General features: G+C 48.5%; 1 protein-coding gene across 5 annotated transcripts in view; it reads right to left on the reverse strand.

The window, feature by feature from the left end:
- The window catches only part of GREB1L (growth regulation by estrogen in breast cancer 1 like), a 244,929-nt gene that overhangs the window by 5,354 nt on the left and 214,063 nt on the right, over positions 1 to 25,512 (reverse strand). For 3 of the 5 annotated variants that reach the window (XM_018039522.1, XM_018039525.1, XM_018039526.1), the window contains exons 19-29: positions 25,278 to 25,411; positions 20,647 to 20,986; positions 16,115 to 16,230; positions 14,794 to 15,038; positions 11,500 to 12,071; positions 11,002 to 11,104; positions 8,346 to 8,501; positions 7,715 to 7,854; positions 5,272 to 5,433; positions 4,935 to 5,142; positions 763 to 928 (exon numbers count right to left, since the gene is read on the reverse strand). In XM_018039522.1, coding sequence (XP_017895011.1) covers positions 763 to 928; positions 4,935 to 5,142; positions 5,272 to 5,433; positions 7,715 to 7,854; positions 8,346 to 8,501; positions 11,002 to 11,104; positions 11,500 to 12,071; positions 14,794 to 15,038; positions 16,115 to 16,230; positions 20,647 to 20,986; positions 25,278 to 25,411 — 2,342 coding nt within the window. The remainder of the gene's footprint in view (positions 1 to 762; positions 929 to 4,934; positions 5,143 to 5,271; positions 5,434 to 7,714; positions 7,855 to 8,345; positions 8,502 to 11,001; positions 11,105 to 11,499; positions 12,072 to 14,793; positions 15,039 to 16,114; positions 16,231 to 20,646; positions 20,987 to 25,277; positions 25,412 to 25,512) is intronic. The other 2 variants (XM_018039524.1, XM_018039523.1) reach the window with 1 other exon arrangement.

Consider the following 25,512-nt stretch of genomic DNA (forward strand, 5'->3'; position numbering starts at 1 on the left):
CCTGGGGTGAGGCTGACCCCTTAAAGGCAGAGAAAGAAATCGGCCCATTTTCAAGGTGAGTAATGAACAGGGAGTTGCCAAAGAGAGGCAGCCAGAGGTTAGGAGCACACAGGTACTCTTCCCAGTCCTGGAAATTACAGTATAATAAAGGAACATTTCTTAATGTCCCTGGCTTCAAATCCACCAGGGAAATGAGGACACAGGGTCACACATCTGAGCTGGAAGGGCCTTGAGTCCATGTGGCACAGTGTTTCACTGGGGCTGAGGACATCTGGGCTCATTTACTGCCTAGGACATCTCCAGGTTTAGCATTTCATGGTCCTCATGGATCCCCTCACCGCTGCGCCAGGAGGAGAACCACGTGTTTTGGCCCAGCCGTAATTTTATAGGGGATGGAATTGAGACAGAGATGGAATAACTTTCCTTTTCATCCAGTTAGGAAGAAGAGCTAGGGCTAAAAACCATTCCAATTCAGAAGCCAGTAGTCTTTCTACATAAACCACAGTGTCTTTCAGCAGACTTTTACAGCAGACCAAAGCTGTGGTAACACAAACAGTCCAGGAGTTTAATGGCATACCAAGTGTCTAGATTAAAAAATCCCTAAGTCGCCGCAGAAAGTGCTGGTGAGAGTAAGTGGTCTCAGATGGTGGCTCTGCTCTGGGAAGCTGTGCCCCTCCTTTACTTTCCTGTGCCATGATGGCCGAGGAGAGGACCTGCTCGGTGGCATGTCACATTCCTAGAACTGCACAGAACCGCCCCTACCTGGTCTGCTCCTGAACACTGTGAATGTTCCACAGGACACACGAGTCATCCATCACGACGATGAAAGGCCAGACACACTCGCGTTTAACTCCCAGCTCTTCCAGGCGGTTTCTCTCCAGCTCCAGGTTGTGATACGACAGCTCCTTAATGAGGAACCTGGCAGCACCTGGAAGGCAACACAAGGCTGGGATGTTCCCCTCAGGCTTGGTGGAGGCCCCACAGACATGTCACATTCTCTCCATACGCATGAGTGTTCGCCTGGTGACTACACATCGGGGTTGACCGGACATCCAGGAAATAATTTAAAACGCAGATTCCGGGAGCCCACCACCAAAGGCTCACACGTGTCTGATGAGGGGCCAGAGACCTTTTCACTGGTGATTGGTGAACTGCACTTTGAGGAGTGCTGCTAGAATCCCTGTGCCTAGGCTTCCCCACCTGTAAGAAGGCGATGATAATGTCTACTTCATAGACTGTTGTATGGTGCTCAGGACAGTGCTGCACATGGTGAGTGAGTACTCAGTGTTAGCAATTAAGATGATGACCATCAGGAATTAGCCAGGTTTTATGAGTGGGCCACCCTAAAATGAGGCTTCCCTAATGGCTCAGATGGTAAAATATTTCCCTGCAATGCAGGAGACGTGGGTTCAATTCTGGGGTCGGGAACATCCCCTGGAGAAGAGAATGGCAACCCACTCCAGTATTTTTTTTTCTTCCACTCCAGTATTCTTGGAGAATCCCATGGACAGAGTAGCCTGGTGGGCTACAGTCCATGGGGGTCACAAAGTGTCAGACATGACTGAGCGACTAACACAGACCCTAAAATAAAACACAGAAATAAAGAAGTTCAAAAAACCCCAGTTAAGTCCATGGAGGAACCAGGAAAATAGTTTGTTAACAGAATTGTGTGTAATACTTTGCATTATAAGGGCCATATATGAAAAAGCCTACAGCTAACATACTCACTAGTGAAAAACTGAAAGCTTTTTCTTTAAGATCAAGAATAAGATAAGGATGCCCAACTTTACCATTTCTATTTAACATAGTACTGAAAATCCTAGCCAGAGAAATTACACACACACACACACAACACACGCATGTCACCCGAGTTGGCAAGAAGTAAAATTATCTGTAGACATGACTTATGTGAGGAAAACCTTAACTATTATACACATGCACATGTTAGAATAAATTCAGCAGAGTTGCAGACAAAAAACAACACAAATTAGCTGTGTTTCTATATGATAACAATGAACAATCTAAAAGGGAAATTAAGAAGTGCTTCATTTTCATCAAAAAGAATACTTGGAATACGTGTTTAACCGAGGAGGCTAAAGACCACTATACTAAAAAGTACAAAATACCGCTGAAAGTGTTTCCAAATAAGTGGAAAGACACGTTCAGGGACTGGAAGGTGCAATACTATTGACAAATCCCACAAGCAACCCACAAATTTAATACAACCCCTATCAAAATATCAGTTTTTCTTTTGTTAGAAAAGTTCATTTTTAAATTCACATGAAACTTCAAAGGACTCTGAATCACCAAAACAATCTTCGAAAAAGAACAGCAAAGCTGGAGGTCTCACACTTGACTGATTACAGAACTAGAGTAATCAAACCAGTGTAGCAGTGGCATAGAGACAGACACAGACCAATGGAATCAGAATACAGAGCCCAGAAACACCCTTGCGTATATGATCAAATGATTTTTGATAGAGGTGCTAAAACCATTCAAATGCAAAACGATGAAGCTGGACCCTCACCTTAATGCTGTATAAAGAAGTCAAAATGACCGAAGAGCTTTTATAAAACTCTTAGAAGAAAACATGGGGGAAAGCTTAATGATACTGGTTTTGGCAATAGTTTGTTGATTTGTTGGCTATGACACTGAAAGCATAGGCAACAAGAGGAAAAACAAATTGGACCACATAAAAATTTTAAACTGTGCAAAGAACACATTCTTCTATGGAATAGGGGAAAATATTTATAAACCTTATCTGATAAGGGGTGAAAATCTAGAATATACAAAGAACTACAAGTCAACAACACAAACCTTACTAAAAAATAGATTCTCCAAAGAAGATACACAAATGGCCAGCAAGCAAATGAAAGTACGGTCAACATCACTAACCATTAGGAAAATGTGAATCAGAAGATACTGTCACATACCCATTAGGTTGGCTACTAACAACAACAGCAACAATTCCCAAAAAACACAAGTGTTAGTGAAGATGTGTTAAAACTGGAACCATTTTACATTGTTGGTAAGAATGTACAAGCCATTATGAAAAACAGTATATGTCAATTCCTAAAAAAAAGTTAAAAGTGGAATTACTGTGTGATTAAGCAGTTCTACTTTGGGGTATATACCCATAAGAACGGAAAGCAGGGTTTTGAGATTTGTGTTCATGTCCACAGTAGCAGCATTCACAATAGTCGGAAGGTGAGGAGCAGACCAAGGGTCCATTAGTGAGTGAATGGTAATAAAAATGGGGAGTTAACCTTTGATGTTACTGAGTCGGTTTTGCAAGATGGACAAGAGTTCTGGAGACTGGCTGCATAACAACGTGAATGTACTGATGAATGCTGAACCGTACACTTAACACTGGCTAAATTTTGTGCTGTTTTATCAATTTTTTTAAAAAAAAGCTGCTTTATTTGCATATATGTTGGTTTCTCTCCCCAGATGATTACAAAAATGGCAAAACTGGCACTAAATAAATTCACTCAAATCTGGGATGAGCAAGTATTTTCTCCTAAAGGTCAGTTAGGCACAGAAAGGTGTGAGGGTCATGTAAATATAGAGAAAGATTTTAGTTAAGTTTGGGGATATGTGTTTTTGCGGAAGGATAAAGGACCAAAAATATGTGAAATTCTTACCTCATTTGATGTTAAGTGATGGGAAATAAAATTACATTAAAAATATAAACCTGTTTGGAAAATATTTTAATCAATATTAAGGCTAAAACTTAAGGTAATGAAAAGGAATGAAATGGAGAACAAGAAAGGAAGAGTCTTAAGGAAAGGGGAGAGAGACCTGGAGAGAAGGGCCACGTGGATCCAGGGCACTACTCGGGTCTTTTCTGCCTTCACTCCAGAAATGGGCTCTAAAGCTCTTCTTGATCCTCAGCCCTCCTGAAGCTCTGCCTCCAAGTTCCCACTGAAGCCAACGGGAAGTGAGTGAGATGCAGGGAGTGGGCAGAGGGCAGGGCTCTAGGACACTGGGTCCAGTTGGAGGTCTCCTGCCTTCAGGGGTAAACGAAGGAGCTCTGGACCTCTCTCTCTAGTTCCTCCTCCCGCTCTGTCAGTACACTCGACAGCCAGGTGTCCCCTTGAGAAATCAGCCCCCACTGACCCTAAACCCCGAGAGGAAAAGCAGGAAAGGCTTCCAGGCACTTTTAAGATGACTGCCATCGGCAGTGATGGTGCTTCGTCTCCAGCTGTACAGCACCCCCGAGAACTTGCTGTGTGCCTTTAAGATCAGCGATGACCCCCAGTGATCCCTCCAGACCTGGGTCTGAATTGCTAACCACCCCTTCCTCCTCTGGCCGTCCTCCTCTCTGTGAGGTCCCTGCTGCCAGCTGGTAGCGAGCAACACCTGCAGCCTGTGCTGGCCAGAGTCCCAAGCCCTCCCAGGGTGCTCAGTGTATCAGTGACTTCTTTGGATGCTAGTCCTCAGAAGTTAAAACATTCTGCAAGACTGCAGATGAAGAGAAATGAAAACTCACGTAAAGAGGAGTCAAGGGCTTCCCTAGTGGCTCAGGGGTGCAGAGTCTACCTGCCGACACAGACACGGGTTTGATTCCTGACTGGGGAAGATCCCACATGCGGAGGAGGAACTAAGCCCGTGTGCCGCAACTGCTGAGCCTGTGCTCTAGAGGTGGGGAGCCACAACAACTGAGCCCACGTGCCTCAACCACTGACGTCTACATGCCCTGGAGCCCACGCTCCGCAATGAGAGAGTAGCCACGGCTCACCACAGCTAGAGAAAAGTCTGCAGCAACAAAGAGCCAGCCCAGCCAAATATAATTTTTTTTTGAAGAGTCAAAAAGTCCTTTGGTCCACAGAACAAGACACTTTGCAGGGTCATGGGGCCCTCTGGAAGCCTGAGGAATGGAGCTTGGTATTTTTCTTCCTAGCCCTTGCCCGGCGTCCCGCATGCCCCCTTACCCACGCCTGCGTTATTGAACATGCCGGGAAGCACCAGCATGATGTGGTTGGGCCAGTATTTGCGGTATAGCGGCATCTCATACTCTTTGACCACCAGGAGGTGCAAGTGGCTGACGCCCTCCATAGCATGAAAGAGGTTTAGAAGTCCGTGCTCGTGGCGACCGCTGGAGGGGGTGAAAATAGGGCTCTTGACCACGTTCAGATTCTGCTGAAAGAAAAAAAAAGGGGGGCCAGAGGCCAGAAAGAAAAATTAGAGCCCTTAGATACTAGATGCTTATAAAGCTGGCTCTAGCACCTGAGGCCGGCCGGCCGTGCACCCAGACGCTCTATCACCTACCTTGTCGGAGACCAGTGGCAGCCGCATGCTCTCCAGGTGCTTGCCCTGCTTGCTGAAGACAAAGTGACTCTCTTTGGATTTGGGAATGATGAAGTAGAGCTGCACCTCTTCTCCCAGCATGGAGGACGAGAACGTGAAGGCATGGAGAGTGGCGTCGGACATCTGCGTTTGCAAAGAGCAAAGGGAGGGCGTGTAAGCTCACAGTTGGCAAGCTTCCAGGCTGCTCCTCTCAAGATGGTTACTGATAAGAGGCCAGCTATCCTGGACTTTTACCTCCCGCCAGACCTGGCTGTGCGTGCAGTGTCAGAAAAGGCAAACACTTCATCTTTTAGTGGCTGACACGAGATCCAAGCTTCTCACCCCAAACACCCTTTCTGAGGGTGGTGCAGTGACTGCTGCCGAAAACTATGATTTCTCACCTCCTTAGGACCACTAGTGCTCAGCCCTGCAGAAGTCCAGTATACCTCTGGGAGGTCTTGCTATCCAAACACTCCCAAAGTTGCCCAGTTATGGGGGAAAACGCTCCTCTGCGCGCGCGTGTGTGCTAAGTTGCTTCAGTTGTCTCCAGCTCTGCTACCCTTTGGACTGTAGCCCACCAGGCTCCTCAGCCCATGGGATTCTCCAGGCAAGAATACTGGAGTGAGTCGCCATGCCCTCCTCCAGGGGATCTTCCTGACCGAGGGATCCTCTTCTGAGGGGGTCAGGTCAAATGATATTTTTCCTAAATAAACTATTAAGATTGGCATCATTAAAACAGCCCTGTGGGCCCATCTTTCCCGGCTACACTGGAAGCTGAAGATGTCTGAATGGTCACTTACCCTAGAACTCTGGCTTCCAGAAGACTTTTGACTCATCCAAGCCACATACAAATCTAACCTCTTTTTTAAGTTGCTGGAAAGTTCACACACTCTCTCATAACCCACCTCAGAGAATAATTATATACAGGTCTTTACAATGCAGACAATATTTGGCCTAATGAGAAGAGAGCATCACTAGTCAGCAGGCACGAGAAGAATCCAGGTAGCCTTCCCAAGAGGTTCAACCTAAATATTGTATTTCATAGAAAAATAATATTGTAATACTCCCCTTAAGATCTCCTTCATTCTGCTTCACAAGTATCAGGCAGTACTGTAATCACACAGAAACTAAATAGAAGGTTTTTAATATATTGTCTAAAAAATGAATTTTCTAATGATTTATAGATCAGGGGCTTGTATCATCTATATTCCATAAAGCATTGCGAGCTGATTTCCAACAGTCCACTGAAAGTTTTCAGTGACACAGGAAACCATTTGGGGTATGAAAGGTAACTTCTATCAGAAGAGCAGAAAGGCCAGTACATCCTTCTGGGTTCCCTGGGGGAAATGGAGATCAGATCCTCAAGCGTAGCAGCAAGTCTGGGGAGGAAGCGGGGTGCCCACCCAGCACATGCTATAGACAGGAAGAGTTGTTCTAGACGTTCAGGGCCAAGTGCTAAAGGTCAAGAAGATAGAGTGGGGAAGCAACGTGGAGCTTAGCCTCCACACAGGCGCTGGATACAACCATCACTGGCTGCTTTCCCATCCTCTATGCCTAAAGATGCTCTGGCCAAGGAGGAGTGCAGCAGTGCGGGGTACTTGCTCAGCTTCCGTGTTCTACCTCTCAGCGCTCTCCAGATAAAAGAGCACACGCTGACTCCTCTGTGTGCCTAGGGGGCAAAACCACCCCACGCTGGAGTAAGAGGGAGACTGGGTCTGTGCAGATCACAGCTCACAGGGCACACCCTACAGACTTGCAGATAGTAACACCATCTTCATCAACAACCCGAAGGAGGGAAAGAGACCCTTTTGCCAAACATACTGTAATATCCAGCTTTTTCAGAATCAGACATACCAGTTACTTTCTAAACACAACACATGTAACCATTTGATGAAGTGACTTAAGACACAAATCAGTTTCTTTCTCTCCCCTGCCTATAATCCCAATAAACCCAAAGTCATTTTATCAACTGCTTCATGCATTCTGCTCACAAATGAGTGGCTCCATCTCATGAATAAGCTATCCTTGGAAGTTCCCTGATGACCCGCCTTAAGAATCCGCCTTGCCATGCAGGGGACGTGGGTTCAATTCCAGGTTGGAGAACTAAGATCCCACATCCCTCGGGGCAGCTATAAAGCCCACGGACTGCAACTACTGAAGCCTGCGCTCTCTGGAGCCCATGCACTGCAACTTCAGAGTCTGTCTGCAGCAATGAAAAGATCCTGCATGTGGCAACTAAGACAGGTCTTTACAATGCAGACAATATTTGGCCTAATGAAAAGAGCATTTTTAGCCGACACAACTAAATAAATATTTTTTAAAAAACCAAAGAAGCCATCCTTTGTCTAGGGCTTGAAGCTGGGCCTTTCCCTCTCTTGCACACAGAACCCAGGCTGGGTAACAGGCAGGAGCACAGGGGCTGCACCTGGGAGGCAGAGGTGAAGTCCATGTACTGGTGGCACTGCTCACAGTGGTGGAAGGTGTTGTAGGCGGCATACTTGGTCAGCATCATGGACATAGTTTCTCGTTTCCGGGGCTCCTCAGCTTTGGGTTCCTTTATCGCTTCTGTGTAAAAAGAGACAAAACACCTTCCCATGCTGTGTGTGAAGCCTCTAAGCCTCGGCAAAAAGTCCCCCACCCCCAGAAGGGCTTTTTCTAGGATTCCGCAGTTTATGCCCTGAGAGGCAGCTCTGAAAATTACAAGGTGACCTTGCTGTTGTTTAGTTGCTAAATCACATCCAATTTTTGCAAACCCATGGACTGTAGCCCACCAGGCTCCTCTGTCCATGGGATTCTCCAGGCAGGAATACTGGAGTGGGTTGCCATGCCCTCCTCCAGGGGGATCTTGCTGACCCAGGGATCGAACCCACGTCTTCTACATTGGCAGGTGGATTCTTTACCACTGAGCCACCCAGGAAGCCCAAAAGGTGACATTCATGTGAATAAAACGAGACATGCAAAGCCGTATGACAAGCTGCTCTCAAGGAGTAAACGGCCCCAGGTTTCCTGCCCTCATTTAGGTGAACCCTCGACCTTCAGGCTCCACGTACACTGACCTTGTTTGACCCCTGCCAGCTTTTCAGTATATACCAGGCTCATCGATCTGTACTTGGGGTCGTGCACACTGACGTCAAAGGGCATTTTACTGACGCTCTCGATGTCAGGCCAGGGTTCGCCCTCTGACTGGCTCACTTCACTGCTTTCGCTGTGATCTAGGCCAAGAAGGAAAGTGCACAGAGCAGCCCAATCAGACCGACTGGCTGCCCTCCCTCCCTCTCACCCAAGTGTCAGGGAAACATACAGCCCAGGTAGGTGGACAAAGGCCTTTCTGAGAAATCAGCTCTTGAGTCCAGGGGAGAAGGGTGCAGAGTATCCTTCAGACCTGCTGGGAGGGATGCTGGCCCTCACTGGTTCCCATTAGCTTCTACACATCCAGCCCAGAAACTCCCAAACCTAAGAGACCCAATAGTCTCCCACACCCGACCTCCAGGTGTCCTTAAAATCTTGTTTAACTTTGGATGATCTGAATCCTATCACAAGAGTTTTAGTCATGGGGTTTTAAGATGCTGACAGCTGAAAGGATTTCAGGGGCTCATTAAGCAAGATTCATAGTGTCTGTCGCTTATTAGAATCCACTGGAGCTTGTAAAACCCCTGTGCTCAGGCCACACGGCCTAGAACCACCTTCCTTCCTTAGGCACTTGTTGTATTTAAAGCTCCTTCAGTGCTTCCAGCATGCGAGAGGTTGAGAGCCTGGGGCCTTGGGTTTGAGTCCAGGCTACTGCCCCCGCTGATCTTATGACTTCACACCTGCAGGCACCTTTATTTCTTAGGGTTCCCTGATTGTTTTAAGAAGTCCAGATGGCATATTGAAAGTGCTAACACCATGTGGCAGGCACATGGTGTGTGTCCAATAGTTGATATTTGTTATTAACAATAAAAACTATAAGATCAGCTTAGGACAGTGTATAGGGTGTGTGTGTGTGTGTTAGTTGCTCAGCTGTGTTCAACTCTTTGCAACCCCATGGACTGTAGCCTGCCAGGCTCCTCTGTCCATGGAATTCTCCAGGCAAGAATACGGGAGTGAGTTGCTATTCCCTTTGTCAGGGGATCTTCCCAACCCAGGGATCGAACCCATGTCTCATTATGTCCAGATATTTTAAACCTCATTATGGCAGATTCTTCACCATCTGAGCCATTGGGGAAGCCCTCAAAAGGAGAAAGAAAGAAAAAACTCCTCTCTGCCAAAAGCCTACAAGCTGGGAGCACAGCTATTACCTTTTAAGCACAACACTGCTTATTTTTACATCCTGGACCTTTTTAAAGTTTAAGTTTCATTTTAAAATATGCATTGTGTTTAAAAGTTAGAGCTTATTCTCGTTTAATAAAAACACATCCCCATGCCTCTCCAGTACACTGCTGCATTCACCGGCACCAAAATGAGGGTGAAGGAATAAAGCCAAACTAACAGTCCCGCTCATCACAAAGGCCAGGTTTGACTCTCACAGCTGCAGGCCCTGTAGTGGAAATGTGAGATGAAAATTAAAGGCATCGTTCTTCCCAGGAGCCTAGGAGGTGGGGGTCAATGGGATGACGGCCCCTCACTCCTGGTCAGCTTGGCTCTGCCTTTGCACTGTAGCCCTGCCTGCTTTGGGCAGCCCCCGGGGTCTTTCAGTCCCCTCTGGGGTGGCCTGGGGTCTGCTACAGCTCAGCTGGGCACACAGACAAGGAGATGTGGACGGGAAGTCAGGACTGTGTGCGTTTGTCTGGAATCATGCATGTAAACTGCAGAGGATGGAACCTGAATCAAAAGCCACAGGAAGATGATTAAACATGGCTGATTTTACCTAGTCTGGCTCTGAACTAATCTATCCCTTGGGCTGGTCACAGGACAGGTCCAACTGTTTAGGAAAAGCAAGCGAGTGGAGGTCTCCAAGGGCTAATGTGATGGATGATGCAAGGCCTTTTTCTTCTCTGGCTTCATCTTTCAGGGCTTGGGAAGACGGTCTACTCATGACTACTCCTGCCCCCACCCCACCCCCCATTTCCTCCAGCACCACAGTCCCTCTGAGATGCGAAGCCACCCTCCCCTGGCTGCAGGGCTAATGCTGGCTGACCCCTGCTCAGGCCCACGCTCCCGCCCTGCTGGACAGGCTGAGGGGAACCGCCTCCCTCACAAGTGACAGCAGGGTGGCAGGGCCAAGAAGTGGGGCAGGAGGTGCAGGCTGGGGATGGCCTGTCAAGCACCAGCCCCTCCACCCTTCTGCCAATCCCAAGGGGTTGTTGATGGTGCCAGGGTTCTGTCCTGCTCAAGGAAGTTTTCCTTTGAGTAGTAATCCATATACCTTCACTCACAGCCAGCAGGCAAAACATAAGTTTACCTGATGGGAGTATAAATCGTGCCCTGGACCCTTAAGCCATAGAACACCGCAGTCTACTAATTTTAAATCTGAGCAGTGTCACCATCTGAGCCGTGAACGCACCTGACAGGCTTTATAAGATGCCTCTGTGCCCAGCGACTCGGGGGACACAGTGGGGATCAGGGTTCAAAGGAGGGGAAGTCACACCCCGACCTAAACGGCCACTGCATCTTACAACTCTTTGTTGGCTCCTGGCCTCTAACTTCTCAATCACCCTGCACTAACTCTCCGGAGGCCGCGGACAGCCCCGGGATGTAGTGGTAATAGCGCGCACCGCCACGCCCAGCGCTCACCGGTGTTGATCTCGGCCTCGTCGTACACGTCCACTTCCAAGAGCCGGATGAGCATGCGGAAGAGGAGCCTCAGGAACTGCAGGTAGGAGCCCGTCTTCCCCACCTGGGGCGGGTATCGAATTGTAGGCGGGGAGGGGGAGGAAAACAGAAAAGAGACGTCACACCTGGGCTCTGAGTGGGGCCTCGACGCCCCCCGACCCGGGACACCTCCAGACCCCGTGCCCCCACGCCCTGCCTCCGACCCCCCAAGCCCAGAACCCCTGCCCCCGCGCCCTACTCCGACCCCCCGACCCCGCAGCCCCAGAACCCCTGCCCCCGCGCCCTATCCCCATCCCCCAAGCCCAGAACCCCTGGCCCCGCGCCCTATCCCGGATCCTCCAATCCCAGATCCCCGCCCCCGCGTCCCACCCCCGATCCCCCAATCCCAGACCCCTGCCCCCGCGCCCTACCCCGACTCCCCCAACCCCAGTCCCCCACCGCAGCCCTCCCTGCCCCTACCTGGGGGGGCCCGCTCAGCAGGAGCCGGCGCGGGTGGCAGGCCCGCGCGCCAGAGGCGGGGTCGGGCGGGTTGCCGTGGTCGGCGTGGTGCGGCCGCGTGGCCGTCCAGCGGCGGTAGTAGAGCGACTGCTCCTCGGGGCCGGCGTGCGCCGGCGGAGGCGGGCGCAGCGGGCTGGCCCAGGCCACGTCGGGGTGCGGCAGCAGGGCCGCGGCCGCCGGCAGCTTGCCGCCCCGCCGCGCGCCCAGAAGGCTGTAGGCCGCCTTGGACAGGATGACCACCGGGGGCAGCGCGGCCTGGGGGGGCCGGCCGGCCCGGCCCGGCGGCCCGGGCCACGGCAGCACCCCGGGCCCCGATGACGACGGCGACGGCTTGGCGGTGGTGCTGCTGGCCAGCGGGGGCCCCAGCGAATCGCACTCCTGCTTTAGGAGCTCCCCGGGTCCCGCCGGGCCTGCCGAGAGCCCCTCGTCCAGCCCCGCGCTGGGGACCGGGCTCCGGAAGCTGGGCGTCGGGGGCGGCTTCTGGGACTTGTCGGCGGTGCTGGACGAGCTGACCCCATTCTCCATGATGGAGCCTGAAAGCGGACCCACACGCCGCGCTGTCACCGCCGCCCCTGCCCCGGGGGAAGGCCCGGGGGTCCAGGCGGCGCTCGGGCTTCGGGCCGCCCCTCTTCCCCTGGCGCCCTGCCGCCCCCCTCGCGCCCCCTCTCCCCCTCCCTGGCTGCTGGGTGGGGTCAGAAACGGCCACTTATTCCCGGTTCCCTCCGGCCGGCCAGGAGAAACCTGGACCCACGTCCTATCCTCCCCACGTCTTCAGGCTGCTGGTAGTCCCGGCGCCCTGGGGCCGACAGCCCCGCCGCCTCCTGCTGCTTCTTTCCATCTGCCCTCGCGTCTTTGTACACCGCGGGTTATTAAACTGTCCTCTGGTTACGTCGTTTGGATAAGCCATCCGAATCACTCCAGAACCCTGACCAATACACGCTCCATACCCAAGTCCTGTCCAGCGGCACTCGCCTCCTTCTGGGGTCCAAGGCCCCACCCTCCTGGCTGTGGACAAGCTCCCCAGGGTGCAGCCCCTTCCACAGATGCCCAGACCGGCGTGGGAAAGCGGCGCGTAACCTCCTCCCTCCCTACCCGCCAGGGCCGGAGATCTGCTCCCCTGCAGCCAACTCACCGCAAATGTCCCCCACCCCAACCCTTCCCTGGTGGCTCAGACGGTAAAGAATCCACCTGCAGTGCAGGAGACCTGGGTTCCATCCCTGGGTTGAGAAGATCCCCTGGAGGAGGGTGTGGCAACTCACTCCAGCATTCTTGCCTGGAGAATCCCACGGACAGAGGAGCCTGGAGGGCTACAGTCCATGGGGTCACAGAGTCAGACACGACTGAGCAACGAAGTGGTTTGAAGACAAACCAGAGTCGAATTGCAAGACTCTTTCTGCTCAGACTGGCGCCTCCCAGGCATGCGGGCAAATCCCAACCTTGGGAGCTCCTAGGTGAAGGGCCAGTAACCAGAGGCTCCTGACCCCATCGCTGCTGCTCAGCTGACTTGTGTGTGATGGTTTTCTTCTGCCTTCAAGGCCCTTGAGTCTTCTGGCCTGCATGCCTTGGGCAATGAGCACCCCCTGAGGGCCCTGAAAGTCAGCTGGAGGCTGGTGGGGTGGTGGGTAGGGTGGTGTGTGTAGGAGGGCAGCACCTGGGTCCTCCAAGATTGGGGAGGGGGAACTCCAGACAGCAGAGTTCATGAGAGCAAGGACAGAATCCAGAGTCTGCGGGGCAGCTCTTCAGGCGGAGGGGAGGGAGGGGGCTGATTAAGGAGCCCAGGGAGGAAGTGGACTCTAATCACTCCACCCCACTCCACCTTCCTCCTCTCCCTCACTGATGCTGGTTGGTGTGGAAAAGCTTCTGAGTGTGTTCTTCCCCTTCCTTCTGTTACCCTTTACCATCTTCCCAAACTCCCTCCTTTATTCTGAACTGGTCTACCAGGCAGAACCGGGGAGCCTGTCTTTGGAGGCTGGGGATACAGCCCTGACCCATGACTGAAGCAGACCTCGGTGAAACAATTCTCATGCTCTTCCAGGCACAGATACCTGCCTCTTCCATTCGGAAGGGGTGTGTGTGTGTGTGTGTTTGTGTGTGTGTGTGTCAGTGTCGTGAGGTAAGAGAAGGGAAACACGGGGCAGAAGGAACATGAATGGTGGCTCCCTCTGTTGTGGGATTTTCATTTTTCACCTCTTCTCTATACTTCATTACATTCTCCAAGTTCCCTATATTACACTCTATTATAACTTTCACAATCAGAAAAAAAAAAAGGAAATAATGCTCTGTGTGTGTGGGGGGGTAAGTTGCTTCAGTTGTGTCCAACTCTCTGGGACCCCATGGACCATAGCCCACAAGCCTCCTCTGTCCATGAGATTCTCCAGGCAAGAATACTGGAGTGGGTTGTCATGCCCTCCTCTAGGGGATCTTCCCTACCCAGGGATTGAACTGACGTCTTGTATGTCTCCTGCACTGGCAGACGGGTTCTTTACCACTAGTGCCACCTGGGAAGCCCTGGAAATAATGCTGCCAGGCACTGCCATCAGCCACACAGTAACATAATAAGAGGGCAGTTGGTAGGCTGTAGGCTGGATCATCCCAATCAACCAGTGGTCCCAGAGTAGCCTTCCATATATAAACACTTGCCATTTAGGTACTTGGGGGAAAAGTCACTCATTCATTCATTCAAACAAACACATACTCAGTGCCAGGTACTAGGCCAATTAGCACAAACCACTTCAGGGTCTGGAAGGAAAAGAAGGCCTTTGTGCAAATATCAGATGTGTAATATCGATGAGATGATTAGGGTACAGAGACTAGGAGACGTGGTGTTAGTGAGGATTCATGAAATTTACTTATTGTATTTAGCCTATTGGTCAGGACGATCTCCTGGAGCAGGAAATGGCCACCCACTCCAGTATTCTTGCCTGGAGGATCCCTTGGACAGAGGAACCTGGCAGGCTACAGTCCATAGGGTCACAAAGAGTTGCACATGACTGAAGTGACTTAGCATGCAGCGTGCACGCATGCATTTAGCCTATTAGCAAGCTCTTCATTAAGTGCTTCCCAGGCAAATGTCTTGTGGCTGCTCATGACTCACGTTTGTCAACTATGTCTCCCCAGGACTGAGTTCTGGAGGGGATGCCCAGGTCAGCCACCGCTGCTCTGAAAGCTGGATGGGAGTCAGCAGGTGCCTCTGCCTTCTCTAATTCTACCTCTTCCTCTCTCCTGCCCCAACCCCTGAAGAGAGAAGGTACTGACCTGAAGTTCCTGTGACGGCGCTGCTGTTGCTCTGGGGTCTCTCCAGGTCGATCAGCAGCTCCTCGGTGTCATTCTCGCTGGCCGCGGCTCGCTCTTGCTCCTTGCCGCTGAGGTCCAGGGCAGCAGTGGGCCCCCGGATCACCTCTTTGGACACGTAGCAGCAGGCCAGCCCCATCTCCTGCTCCAAGGCCGTGCGGGTTAAGTAGCTCGAATCAATTAACCGGAGGTCACAGTACTTTAGAGACCTGCAGAAAGTAATGGTGTCTTTGGTGAGGCGCGAAGCGTTTACGTGTGGCTGACAGCGGTCAAAATGGTGAGCTTCAGTGCCAGGTAATCCTCGATGTAAACCTCAGTGCTGCCGCCTCCTAGCTGTTAGGGCCTCGGGACGGTCACTTCACTTTCTCCACACATGGAATAGAGTAACAGTGCCCAGCTGACAGTTATTGCAAAGAATGACTGACACAGCACAGGCAATGTGTTTAGAGCAATACCCAGTGGGCTGCCCTGGTGGCTCAGACGGTAAAGAACCTGCCCACAATACAGGAGACCTGGGTTTGATCCCTGGGTTGGAAAGACTCCCTGGAGAAGGGAATGGCTACCCACGCCAGTATTCTTGCCTGGAAAATCCCATGGAGAGAGGAACCTGGTGGGTTACAGTCCATGGGGTCACAAAGAGTCAGATATGACTGAGCAACGTTCACTTAACTCACAGCAAGCATTCAGTGAATGCTGTGACTATTCTTGGGCTTCCCAGGTGGCTCAGTAGCAAAGAATCCGCCTGCCAATGCAGAAGACTCGGGTTTAATCCCTGGGTTGGAAAATTCCCCTGGAGAAGGAAATGGCAACCCACTCCTGTATTCTTGCCTGAGAATCCCATGGACAGAGGAGCCTGGTGGGCTACAGTCCATCAGGGCCCCAAAGAGCTGGACCCAACTGAGCAACTGAACAACAACAATGACTATTCTTGCTATTGCCTTCCAACCCACAGGCCCCAGATCCTTGAGGGAACAGCAGCCTAACAGAGACACTTCATCCAAAAAGCTCCTCATTGGGGGCAATGCTTCTCCTCCCTGCCTCTCTGGCTGCCCAGCTTTCATGCATAAACACTTCTCCTCCGGGGCTTCTCTCTCATTCCCCAAATTGCTAGGCAATCTCTGGAAAGTTGAAAGAATTCAAGAAGGCTAAATTTCTTATATCCCCGAGTAAAACAATTGCCTTCTCACTTGCCAAGTGAAGGAAGTGGGTGAGCATCAGCTAAGTTTTAACCGTCAGCTCAACCAAGCAACCAATGGAAAATGAGAATTAGTGATTCGTATCGTACCTGGGAAAGGTTTCTCCAAGAGGATCTTTGCCAGTTAATATCACAATACAAGGCAGACCTTCTAGGTCCTGGTACGTCCGAGGGACCCATTCTTCCGCTTCATTTCCTCTCCAGGTCTGTAGAAGGGGACCCATACGATAAAATTAAAACCCCTCATTGAGTTTCTACCTTTTTTGTTTCTACAGTCAGATTTTACACACATCTGTGCTTCCAAATGACTTCCAATAAGTGTGTTTGTGTGTGTACATAGATTTTATTGCTACTGAAAAGAATACACCAAGTACTCATGGGCTTTCATGTTATCTCAATAAGGTAAAACAGGAAATCTTAATGAATATATCATCTATTAGCCATGCACACCAAAGAAATATACAATGTGAAATATCCCACCAATGGCACAAACCTTACAGAAACCCTGCTTAAACTACCTGACTCAGTGCTCTTAAGTACAACACTTTCTTTGTATAATGGAAAGACTCTTAGGATTGATTGATTGAAAAAGACCATTTCGGCTGTAAATGACTAATAAAATAATCACAGCAAAACTTATATATAATCACCTCTATACATTAACTGAAATGTACATATACACACATATGTATATCTTTAACGAAAGGAACAATGTCAAATACAGGAATTTATCAAGAGGAAGAAAATCTCAACTTGAAGGATGCTCGAAAGTGAAAAGATCTTACAGATTTTTTTTTCTATTTTAGAGCAGAAAGAAAATAAATCATTTCTTAAGTGGATAAGGTGATTTCTACTACTTTTTATGAAGTGTGTAGCATCTAACTGGGCTTTATATCAGCTTTCTAGCAGGAATTATTATAAGAAATGAACTGACATTTCTGATGTTTTGGGGAACAAGAACTATGAAATGAAGTATTAAGAGATGCATATAATGTTATTTTAAAACAGACTGGAATTTCCTTTGCTAAAACCAACATGGGATAAAAAGAAATATATCAGGCAAGATATGATATGATATAATATAATATAACAGAGTTTGGTTACGGGTTGTTGATGTCTATAAAAACCAGTCTTGGAAATAAATATACCCACAATTATTTCAAGTAAAATGCATACAGTTTGTAAAACCGGAAGAGCCCCCAAACCTCAATCTTTTGTCATATATTTTTATGCCAAGGAGAACTCAGTGGATCTACATAACTATTTATAAGTTTGAGAGACTTTCTATGTCTTAGAAAATCAATCTGTCAAAAACATTAAGACATTAGCAGAAAGTTTCTCCCCACCCCCAATTCAGTTTTCCATATATCTTCATGTCAAAGGGAACTAGAACATTACCTAAGTCAAAGCAAATACTTCTGCAAATAAGAATAATTTTACTCATAAACCTTCTTGTTGGACTTATGAGATCCCTGAATATACTTAGGTCTCCCCAAATATACTTCATGGTTCTAGCAAGAATGAGGTTGGGCTATAATGATGGAAGAATAGATGTCATGTTTTATAAGGAGAATTATTTTCAAAAAATGATTAAACAGATTCCACTTTTACTCTTGAGCAATCAGAGCGAGAGAAACCCACTACATAATGTTTTCCTGTCCCGTTGTTACTTATGATGATGGATGGCTGCCGTTCTTCTACTGGTCTGTCATGCCCTCAGGGAGCTTTTCCTACAGAAGCAGTTAAGACAACACGAAAGACTGAGAGAGCATTGACTTAGGGGCTCCTATGGGGTTTGAGGTCAAGGCAATCTAATGAAAGCTTCACAGGCCTTCTGGACAGACTAACTTAGATATAAACTTATATCCTTCCAAAGTACTTATTCTCACTTAAAAGTTAACCACAATACCTAAAGGATAAGCACAAAAATAAGGCCCCCTAATGGAAAAAGAGGCACTGGATATTACCCAAGGCTAGAGACAAAAGGCATGGAAAATCCCATGGACAGGGGAGCCTGGTGGGCTGCCGTCTATGGGGTTGCACAGAGTCAGACACGACTGAAGAGACTTAGCAGCAGCAGCAGCAGAGACAAAAGGGATCCTGGTGCTGTTTCATCAGTGGTAAAGGTTGGTATTAATAATTTAGAAATCAGCAGGTGAAACAGAGACCACCTGCCAAGTGGCAGTCTTACTAGGGATGTGAATGTTTCAAATTTTCACTTCCACACTAGTGGAAAATAGGGACTTCCATGCTGGTCCAGTGGTTAAGATTCTACCTTGCAATGCAGGGGGCCTGGCTTTGATCCCTGGTCAGGGAACTAGATTCTACATGCTACCAACTAAAGATCCTGTGTGCGGAAACAAAGACCCGGTACAGACAAATGAATAAATAAAAATAAATATTTTTAAAAATAAAAAGGTGGAATATAAAAAGGATGGATCGATGTGATTGAGGGATTTTGAACATATGGAAACTCTCTTGTTTTTTAAGCCATCCCCCACACATGTGGGATCTTAGTTCCAAGAGGATCAAACCTGCACTCCTGCATTATAGGTCAGAGTCTTAACCACTGGACCACCAAGGAAGTCCCTGGAAATCTCTTCTGTGTAGCTGGTGCTTGGCCACTACTCATGCGAATTGAGGTGTAACTGCTTGAGAAGTAATCACCTGAGATCTCTTCATGGCACACCCCTAGCAGCCCCTGGAAGCCCTGCAGGTGATTCTGATGTGCTTGCAGCCAGGTTGCTGCTGCTGCTGCTAAGTCGCTTCAGTCATGTCTGACTGTGTGTGACCCCATAGACGGCAGCCTACCAGGCTGCCCTGTCCCTGGGATTCTCCAGGCAAGAACACTGGAATGGGTTGCCATTTCCTTCTCCAATGCATGAAAGTGAAAAGTGAAAGTGAAGTTGCTCAGTTGTGTCAGACTGTCAGTGACCCCATGGACTGCAGTCCACAAGGCTCCTCTGTCCATGGATTTTCCAGGCAAGAGTACTGGAGTGGGGTGCCATTGCCTTCTCCGTTGCAGCCAGGTAGGAACCTCAATTATTGACTGGTTTTCAAACTATGGCCACAGGGGCAAATTATTGAAGACTGCTGATTTACACTGATTTAGTAAGTATCTGAACAAACAACCTAAGACGCTCTAAGCAGCTACACCCGGTCAGTGCCAACAGAGACCCAGAGAAGACCTTGCAGCCTCATAGCCTTTTAGAACATCTCCCTGCAGAAGGTGTACAAGACCTCACAGAGCAGTGCTGATTACCTGCCTGTCCAGATTCCTCATCATTAGCATCATTCAAATTGTCTCATAACTAACAAGTTGTATTGTAAGAAGAGTTTCAGGATTCTCATTTCTTACTTATCCCAGGAATACTGCTATATTTTGGTTTATGACTTTAATTCAAAACTGTGAACATTATATCTATATATCCATATGTGAAATGTAAATGTTACAACTTCCACTAAATATAGGAGCTTCTATGTTTAGACAGATTTATTTGTTCCAACTGTGTATCAAGCTAATACAAGACATTTTGTTTGCATTTTGGATTATTTGAGTTAGGTAGTTATACACAATACAAAGGTTTACATTTGTAAAATGCTCTATGAATATGAAATAATAATGCTCAAATTACAGCCCTTAGAGACCAGGCAGTCTAATGCTCATTTTGCAGCTGGTAAACTGCAGCCCAGATGGAAATATAACTCCTCTAAGACTGCATGCTTTCTTTTTATACAATTTGTGCCAAAGTAGGCTTTTCTTCATCCAGGTTAGCTCAGTATTTAGTTTCTGCAAAGTTCAGAAACCATGTTGATCTAACCCAGACATAGAGCACCTTGCTCAGTACCACACCTATCTGTGTGCAGAATTTCATTAAGTGCTGTCAAAGGGCTGGGACACATTGGATTAGAAGAGTCCCCAGAAAAATCTGAGCGGGCCATGAGGTAGGGACTTAGGTTAGTTGATCAAAGAAGTCTCCCCTGCCCCCACCACACCTGACAGGAGGGGTTCAGAAAAAGCAATGCCTTCCCCGTGCAGAGGGGTGGGGGACTTAGCCATGCACAGGCTTGGAAGAGTCTCAGTCCAGCCCACACTTGGGGCCAAAGCAAGTACAAAGAAACAGCAAACTGTTGGGGAATCCACATGCAAGAGGGTGGGCAATCGTCCTCTGTGAGCCCTGAAGAGAAAACAGGATACTTTACTGACTCTGGGTGGACAGAAAAGATTCAGTGAATGGATGATATTGAAAGGCGTGCCCCCATGGAGGTCCGAGAGAACAACTTACCTTTTTTTTTTTCTGAGAAAACAGATGGCCGAGGGCTAGATGAATCTCGAACAAGGTCAATAAACAGGGGTGAAATTGGGTCATCGCATTTTTTTTTGCACCTGCAGTCGGAGAGCATGGAAGACCAACTGCATGCATGCACTAGCATGGGGGACCCAGACTGAATGTTAATAAACTAGGAAGGCGGACACATCCCTTAGCTTAGCCTTAATGTTGTCACGAAGATCGCGTGACACTTGTGCAAAACTCTAGCAAACTGCAGGTCTCTGAGCCGCCTACACGGGGTGGGGGTGAGGGGGTCCTAGAAAATGGAGCGAAGGTCTGTCCATTGCTAACCTTTAGTCGTGCCACAAAGTGGGCTGCCACGCTGAGTTCAGAGGCAGGGTTCCCCAGGACCACCTCGAAGCGGTACTGGAGCCCCAGCTTGTCGCGCACCTCCTGCAGCCGCTCCTTGGCCAGCATCGCCAGCTGCACGGAGGGCACCCTGAGGATGAGCATGTGTCCGCGCCCGCTGCGGTTCTTCCCCGGGCAGCTGAGGAGGTCATCCATGATGTTGAGGGTCTCTGGTGTGCTGTGGTCACGTAGGGACGCCACGGTGGTCAGAGCCATCAGAGCCTCCGAGTACTGCTGGATGAGCAGGTAGCAGCGAACCACCATGCTGTGCAGCCTGGGGTACCTTCAACAGAACACAGGGGCGCTAGCATGGGGGCCATGGGGCCCTGGGATCGCGAGGGCTGTGCGGTAGGAATGGAGACCCAGCAGGGTGGGCAGGGGATAGTGGTGGGTGGTGGGCTTGAGCTCAAGAATGACCTGGATTTGAGTCTGTTCTTATAAGGTGGATGAACCTAGAGCCTATTATACAGAGTGAAGTCAGAAAGAGAAAAACAGATATCGGATACTGACACATATATATGGAACCTAGAAAGATGGTACTGATGAACCTATTCGCAGGGCAGCAGTGGAGATGCAGACAGAGAGAGCAGACTATGGATGCGGGTCGGGGGGAGGAAAGAGAAGGCGGGACGAATGGAGAGAGAAGCATGGAAGCATATACACTACCGTTTGTAAAATAGCCAGAGGAAATTTGCTGCATGACTCAGAGAACTCAAACTGAGGTTCAGTAACAACCCAGAGGGGTGGGATGGGATGGCAGGTAGGAGGGAGATTCAAGAGGGAGGGGACATATGTATACCTATGGCTGATTCATGGTGATGTATGGCAGATACCAAAGCAATATTGTAAAGCAACTATCTCTCAATTAAAAATAAATTAATTTGTTAAAAAAGAATGAACTTGGAGACCTCCTGTAGAGCGCAGGGAACTCTGCTCAATGTTATGTGGCAGCCTGGATGAGAGGGGAGTTTGGGGGAGAGTGGATACGTGCCTATGTATGGATCAGTCCCTTCCTTGTTCACCTGAAACTATCACAACATTGTTAATCGGCTATACCCCAACACAAAATTAAAAAGTTTAAAAAGAAGAATGACCTTGGAGCCCACATCACTAGAAGGAAAAGCTGAGCTCACAACACCTGCTGGCACAGGTACCTCGAGTTCAAGAGGCTTAGGGACAGTCTAGGGATCCGAGCTTCTCCCAGAGTGGTCTCTGAACCAGCAGCATCCCCACCGGGGATGCTTGTTAGATGTGCCAAACCCTCCTACCCGATGTGCACGGAATCAGAAACAGCCTGGACAAGGTCCCCAGGTGATCTGTACCACATTGTATCTTGAGAAGCACTGGTCCACTCAGACTATCCACAGAGTTATAAACGATCATCCCTAAATTCTAAGCTCTTGCTGCTGTCCTGGGGTTTGAATGCTTGGTAGCTTATTTCTCTGATACTTAAAATTACAGTTGAGGAAACTGATACACTAACGTAATGTCTGTGAAGTATGAGGAGTAAAAAGAGTAATTATTATGGCTAATTTGAGGTCAGCTCCCTTGTAGCAATAACAATTGTTGTTCAGTCGCTAAGTCCTGTCCGAGTCTTTCCGACCCCAGGGACTGCAGCACATCAGGCTTTTCTGTCCTTCACCATCTCCTAGAATTTGCTCAAACTCATGTCCATTGATTCGGGGCAATAACAGTATCTTCTCATAAAAATGGAGGAAGCTTGGAGCCGGCTGGAGAAATAGCATCCCCTAGTGGTGTGGTCTCCCATCCACCTGGGCGGAAGGAGCCCAGGGAAATAAATAGCAGGGGTGTCCTTGACTCACCCCAACATTCCCTGCTCACCACCTTCCACTGGACCAACTTGGCTGGGGTTTTTTTTTTTTTTCTGTTTTTTTACAATTACAGAGCAGGCAGAAAATAAACCTCTCGTTTACGTGCTATTCCTCATAAGACCCGGCCAGAAGACAAGGAATACACATGGGTAAAGAGGACACACTCGCAGACCTGAAGAGGTGCTGGTCAAGAAAGTAGGCCTGGGGAAAGCAAGGAGCTTGGCTGGGCCTCCTGTGGAGCCTGCAGAAGGATGGCGGGTCTATGAACTTTCTTCCTGGATGCTGGCTTGTAGCACAGGCAGCTTCCTAGCAGCTGGGTAGACCAGAGGGGAATTTCACCTTTGCTCCACTTTATAATTCTATTTAAAGTGAAACAGTCATCACCAGCCTTGCACAGGAAAGCCCAGGGTCAAATACCAGTTCAGGTCAGCAAATGACTACTATGGTTTTGAAGTACTTAGAGCTGGAAAAGACCATGGATTGATTCCCTGGGTTCTGATTCACTTTCTTATGGAAGGATGCTGATTTAAGGACTGGGAGAAATTCAGCTACTTGCCTAAGATCATCCAGTCAGTCAGAGACAAGAGTGTGGATTTTATTCAGTTCTTTGACAATGTCTTCTCAAATGGTAAAGATTTAGTAGACTGGGGAAAAGTAAAGAACTCCTTTAGTTCCATTGGTCCTCCTGAACCAATCCATTCAAGTGTTCAATAAATCATAGCTATTATGAGCCTGGGGGACCTGGGCTGGAGGAAGTGAGCACAGATGATGCAAGTTTAAGGCTTACTGGTGTTTTTTTTTTTTTTTTTTTGCTGCGGCATGTAAGAAAACCAAAGTTAGATCAAAGGGTAACTTTGATATGAAAAGTGAAAGTGTTAGTTGCTCAGTTGAGTTTGACTCTTTGTGACCCCATGGACTGTAGCCCACCAGGCTCCTCTGTCCATGGAATTCTCCAAGCAGGAATACTGGAGTGGGTTGCCAATCCCTTTTCCAGGGGATTTTCCCAACCCAGGGAATGAACTCAAGTCTTCCACATTGCAGGCAGATTCTTTACCATCTGACATGCAGGCTTTTAAATTTTACACTGAAAGAGCTATGAATTTAGAAGTGAATAGTTTTCCCAATTTTGTTTTTGTTTGTATTCAATTGTAATCATAGTTTTTGTAAGGATTACAAAAGTTGTATAGGAGCTGATGGGACTGTCCATTAAAATACAAGTTCTAAAACTGCAAGATGTTACTGAAAGAAAAGATAGGTTCCAAGCTGGTAGATAGAACAGGAGGCTGGGGAACCCTTAGAGGGGACACTCATGAGGTGGTTTTAGAAATCTCAGATCACAGGCACCATGAGGGGATTAACATCTCAGTGTCTGTTAAGTCTTCTCAAACCCAACAGCTGCGAAAGTACAAAATCCCCCTGCAAGCCTGTTCCTTTTCCTGACACCACCCAATAACTTGCTGGGTAGGACGTTTCTCCCCGATCATCTTTATTTCTTTTTCTTAGCAACCTTATAGGGCAGCTTTTAAATAGATGGTTTGTGATCAATGAGAGACAGTGTTAAGAACTAGAGCTACTAAAAATGTATCTCATCACGTAGTGCCTGACTGCCCCATCACTGGATGATCAGACAGAATATTGCAGTGGACAGGGAGGAACCTCTGCTAGGTTAAATTCTTTTCTTTTTTTTTGGCCATGCCCAGCTTGAGGGATCTCAGTTCCCCGACCACAGATTCAATCATGGTCCTAACCACTGGACTGCTGTGGAATTCCCTATTAGATTAAATTCTTATGCCTCTTTTTTTGAGTCTATAGTTCAAGATCAGAGAGGGGAAATAAAATGAACAAACAAAACAGAAAATCCCTTTGCTCTTCCAGCATTTGACTTGAAATTGAGGAAGGAAAAGGAGACAGAGTCATAAACCTTTACCCCAAAGTCGGGGACTGGAGGAGGGCCACTTGAAACTGAGCTCAAACAATCTGATTATTCTTTAGTGTTCTCCAGTCTTTAGTGTTCTCCAGTTTACACTTCCGGAGAAGGCAATGGCACCCCACTCCAGTACTCCTGCCTGGAAAATCCCATGGATGGAGGAGCCTGGAAGGCTGCAGTCCCTGGGGTCTCTGAGGGTCGGACACAACTGAGCGACTTCACTTTCACTTTTCACTTTCATGCATTGGAGAAGGAAATGGCAACCCATTCCAGTGTTCTTGCCTGGAGAACCCAGGGATGGGCGAGCCTGGTGGGCTGCTGTCTATGGGGTCACACAGAGTCGGACATGACTGAAGTGACTTAGCAGCAGCAGCAGCAGTTTACACTTCAAGTCTCTCATAGTAAAGTTTCATTTCACAGGTGCTTGCCTGTGGTAGACAGAGGAGAAAAGTGTGGGGTGCATGATGGGGAGGGGGAAGCCAGACCCCAGAGGAATGGCTTCTAATAAGCCAATCCCTCTCTGCCCGAATCATCTCTGGGTGCAGCTGTGAACCTGCCTGGGAGATGATTCAGAGCACGGAAGGTGGTCCTCCTTCCCACTTGGGGTCACCGGATTCCTTTGCTGGTCCTGGATGATGATAGAAAACCCAGCTGAGTGAAAGGTCATCTCAGGACAGGCTATTTTTATTCTGCTCTTGAGTGTCATTTGCATAGCCTGGGCTCCACCAAAACTCCCTGTGACTCTGACAAAAAGACGTTTGGCGTGTTCAGACAAACAAGAGCAGCTAAAGACAAGGTTGAAGGTCCTTACTTACCTTTCCAAGAGCGTGTTCACCATTTTTTCAAATGTCTCGTCACATCTGAGAAGGGGGCTCGTGATTCCCCACTGCAGAGATTTACTGTACTCGTTCAGGCCGAAGTACAGCTTCTCCTCACAGCTCACATCCTCCTGGTTCAAAACACAGAGCAAAAGCCAGTGAGGGCAGGGCACAAGGTGTTTGATATTCAGGGTTGGGGAGGAGGGACCTGAAACATGTTATTGCCTGAAAA

Source organism: Capra hircus, chromosome 24 (genome assembly GCF_001704415.2).
Source record: "Capra hircus breed San Clemente chromosome 24, ASM170441v1, whole genome shotgun sequence".
Classification (NCBI taxonomy): domain Eukaryota; kingdom Metazoa; phylum Chordata; class Mammalia; order Artiodactyla; family Bovidae; genus Capra; species Capra hircus.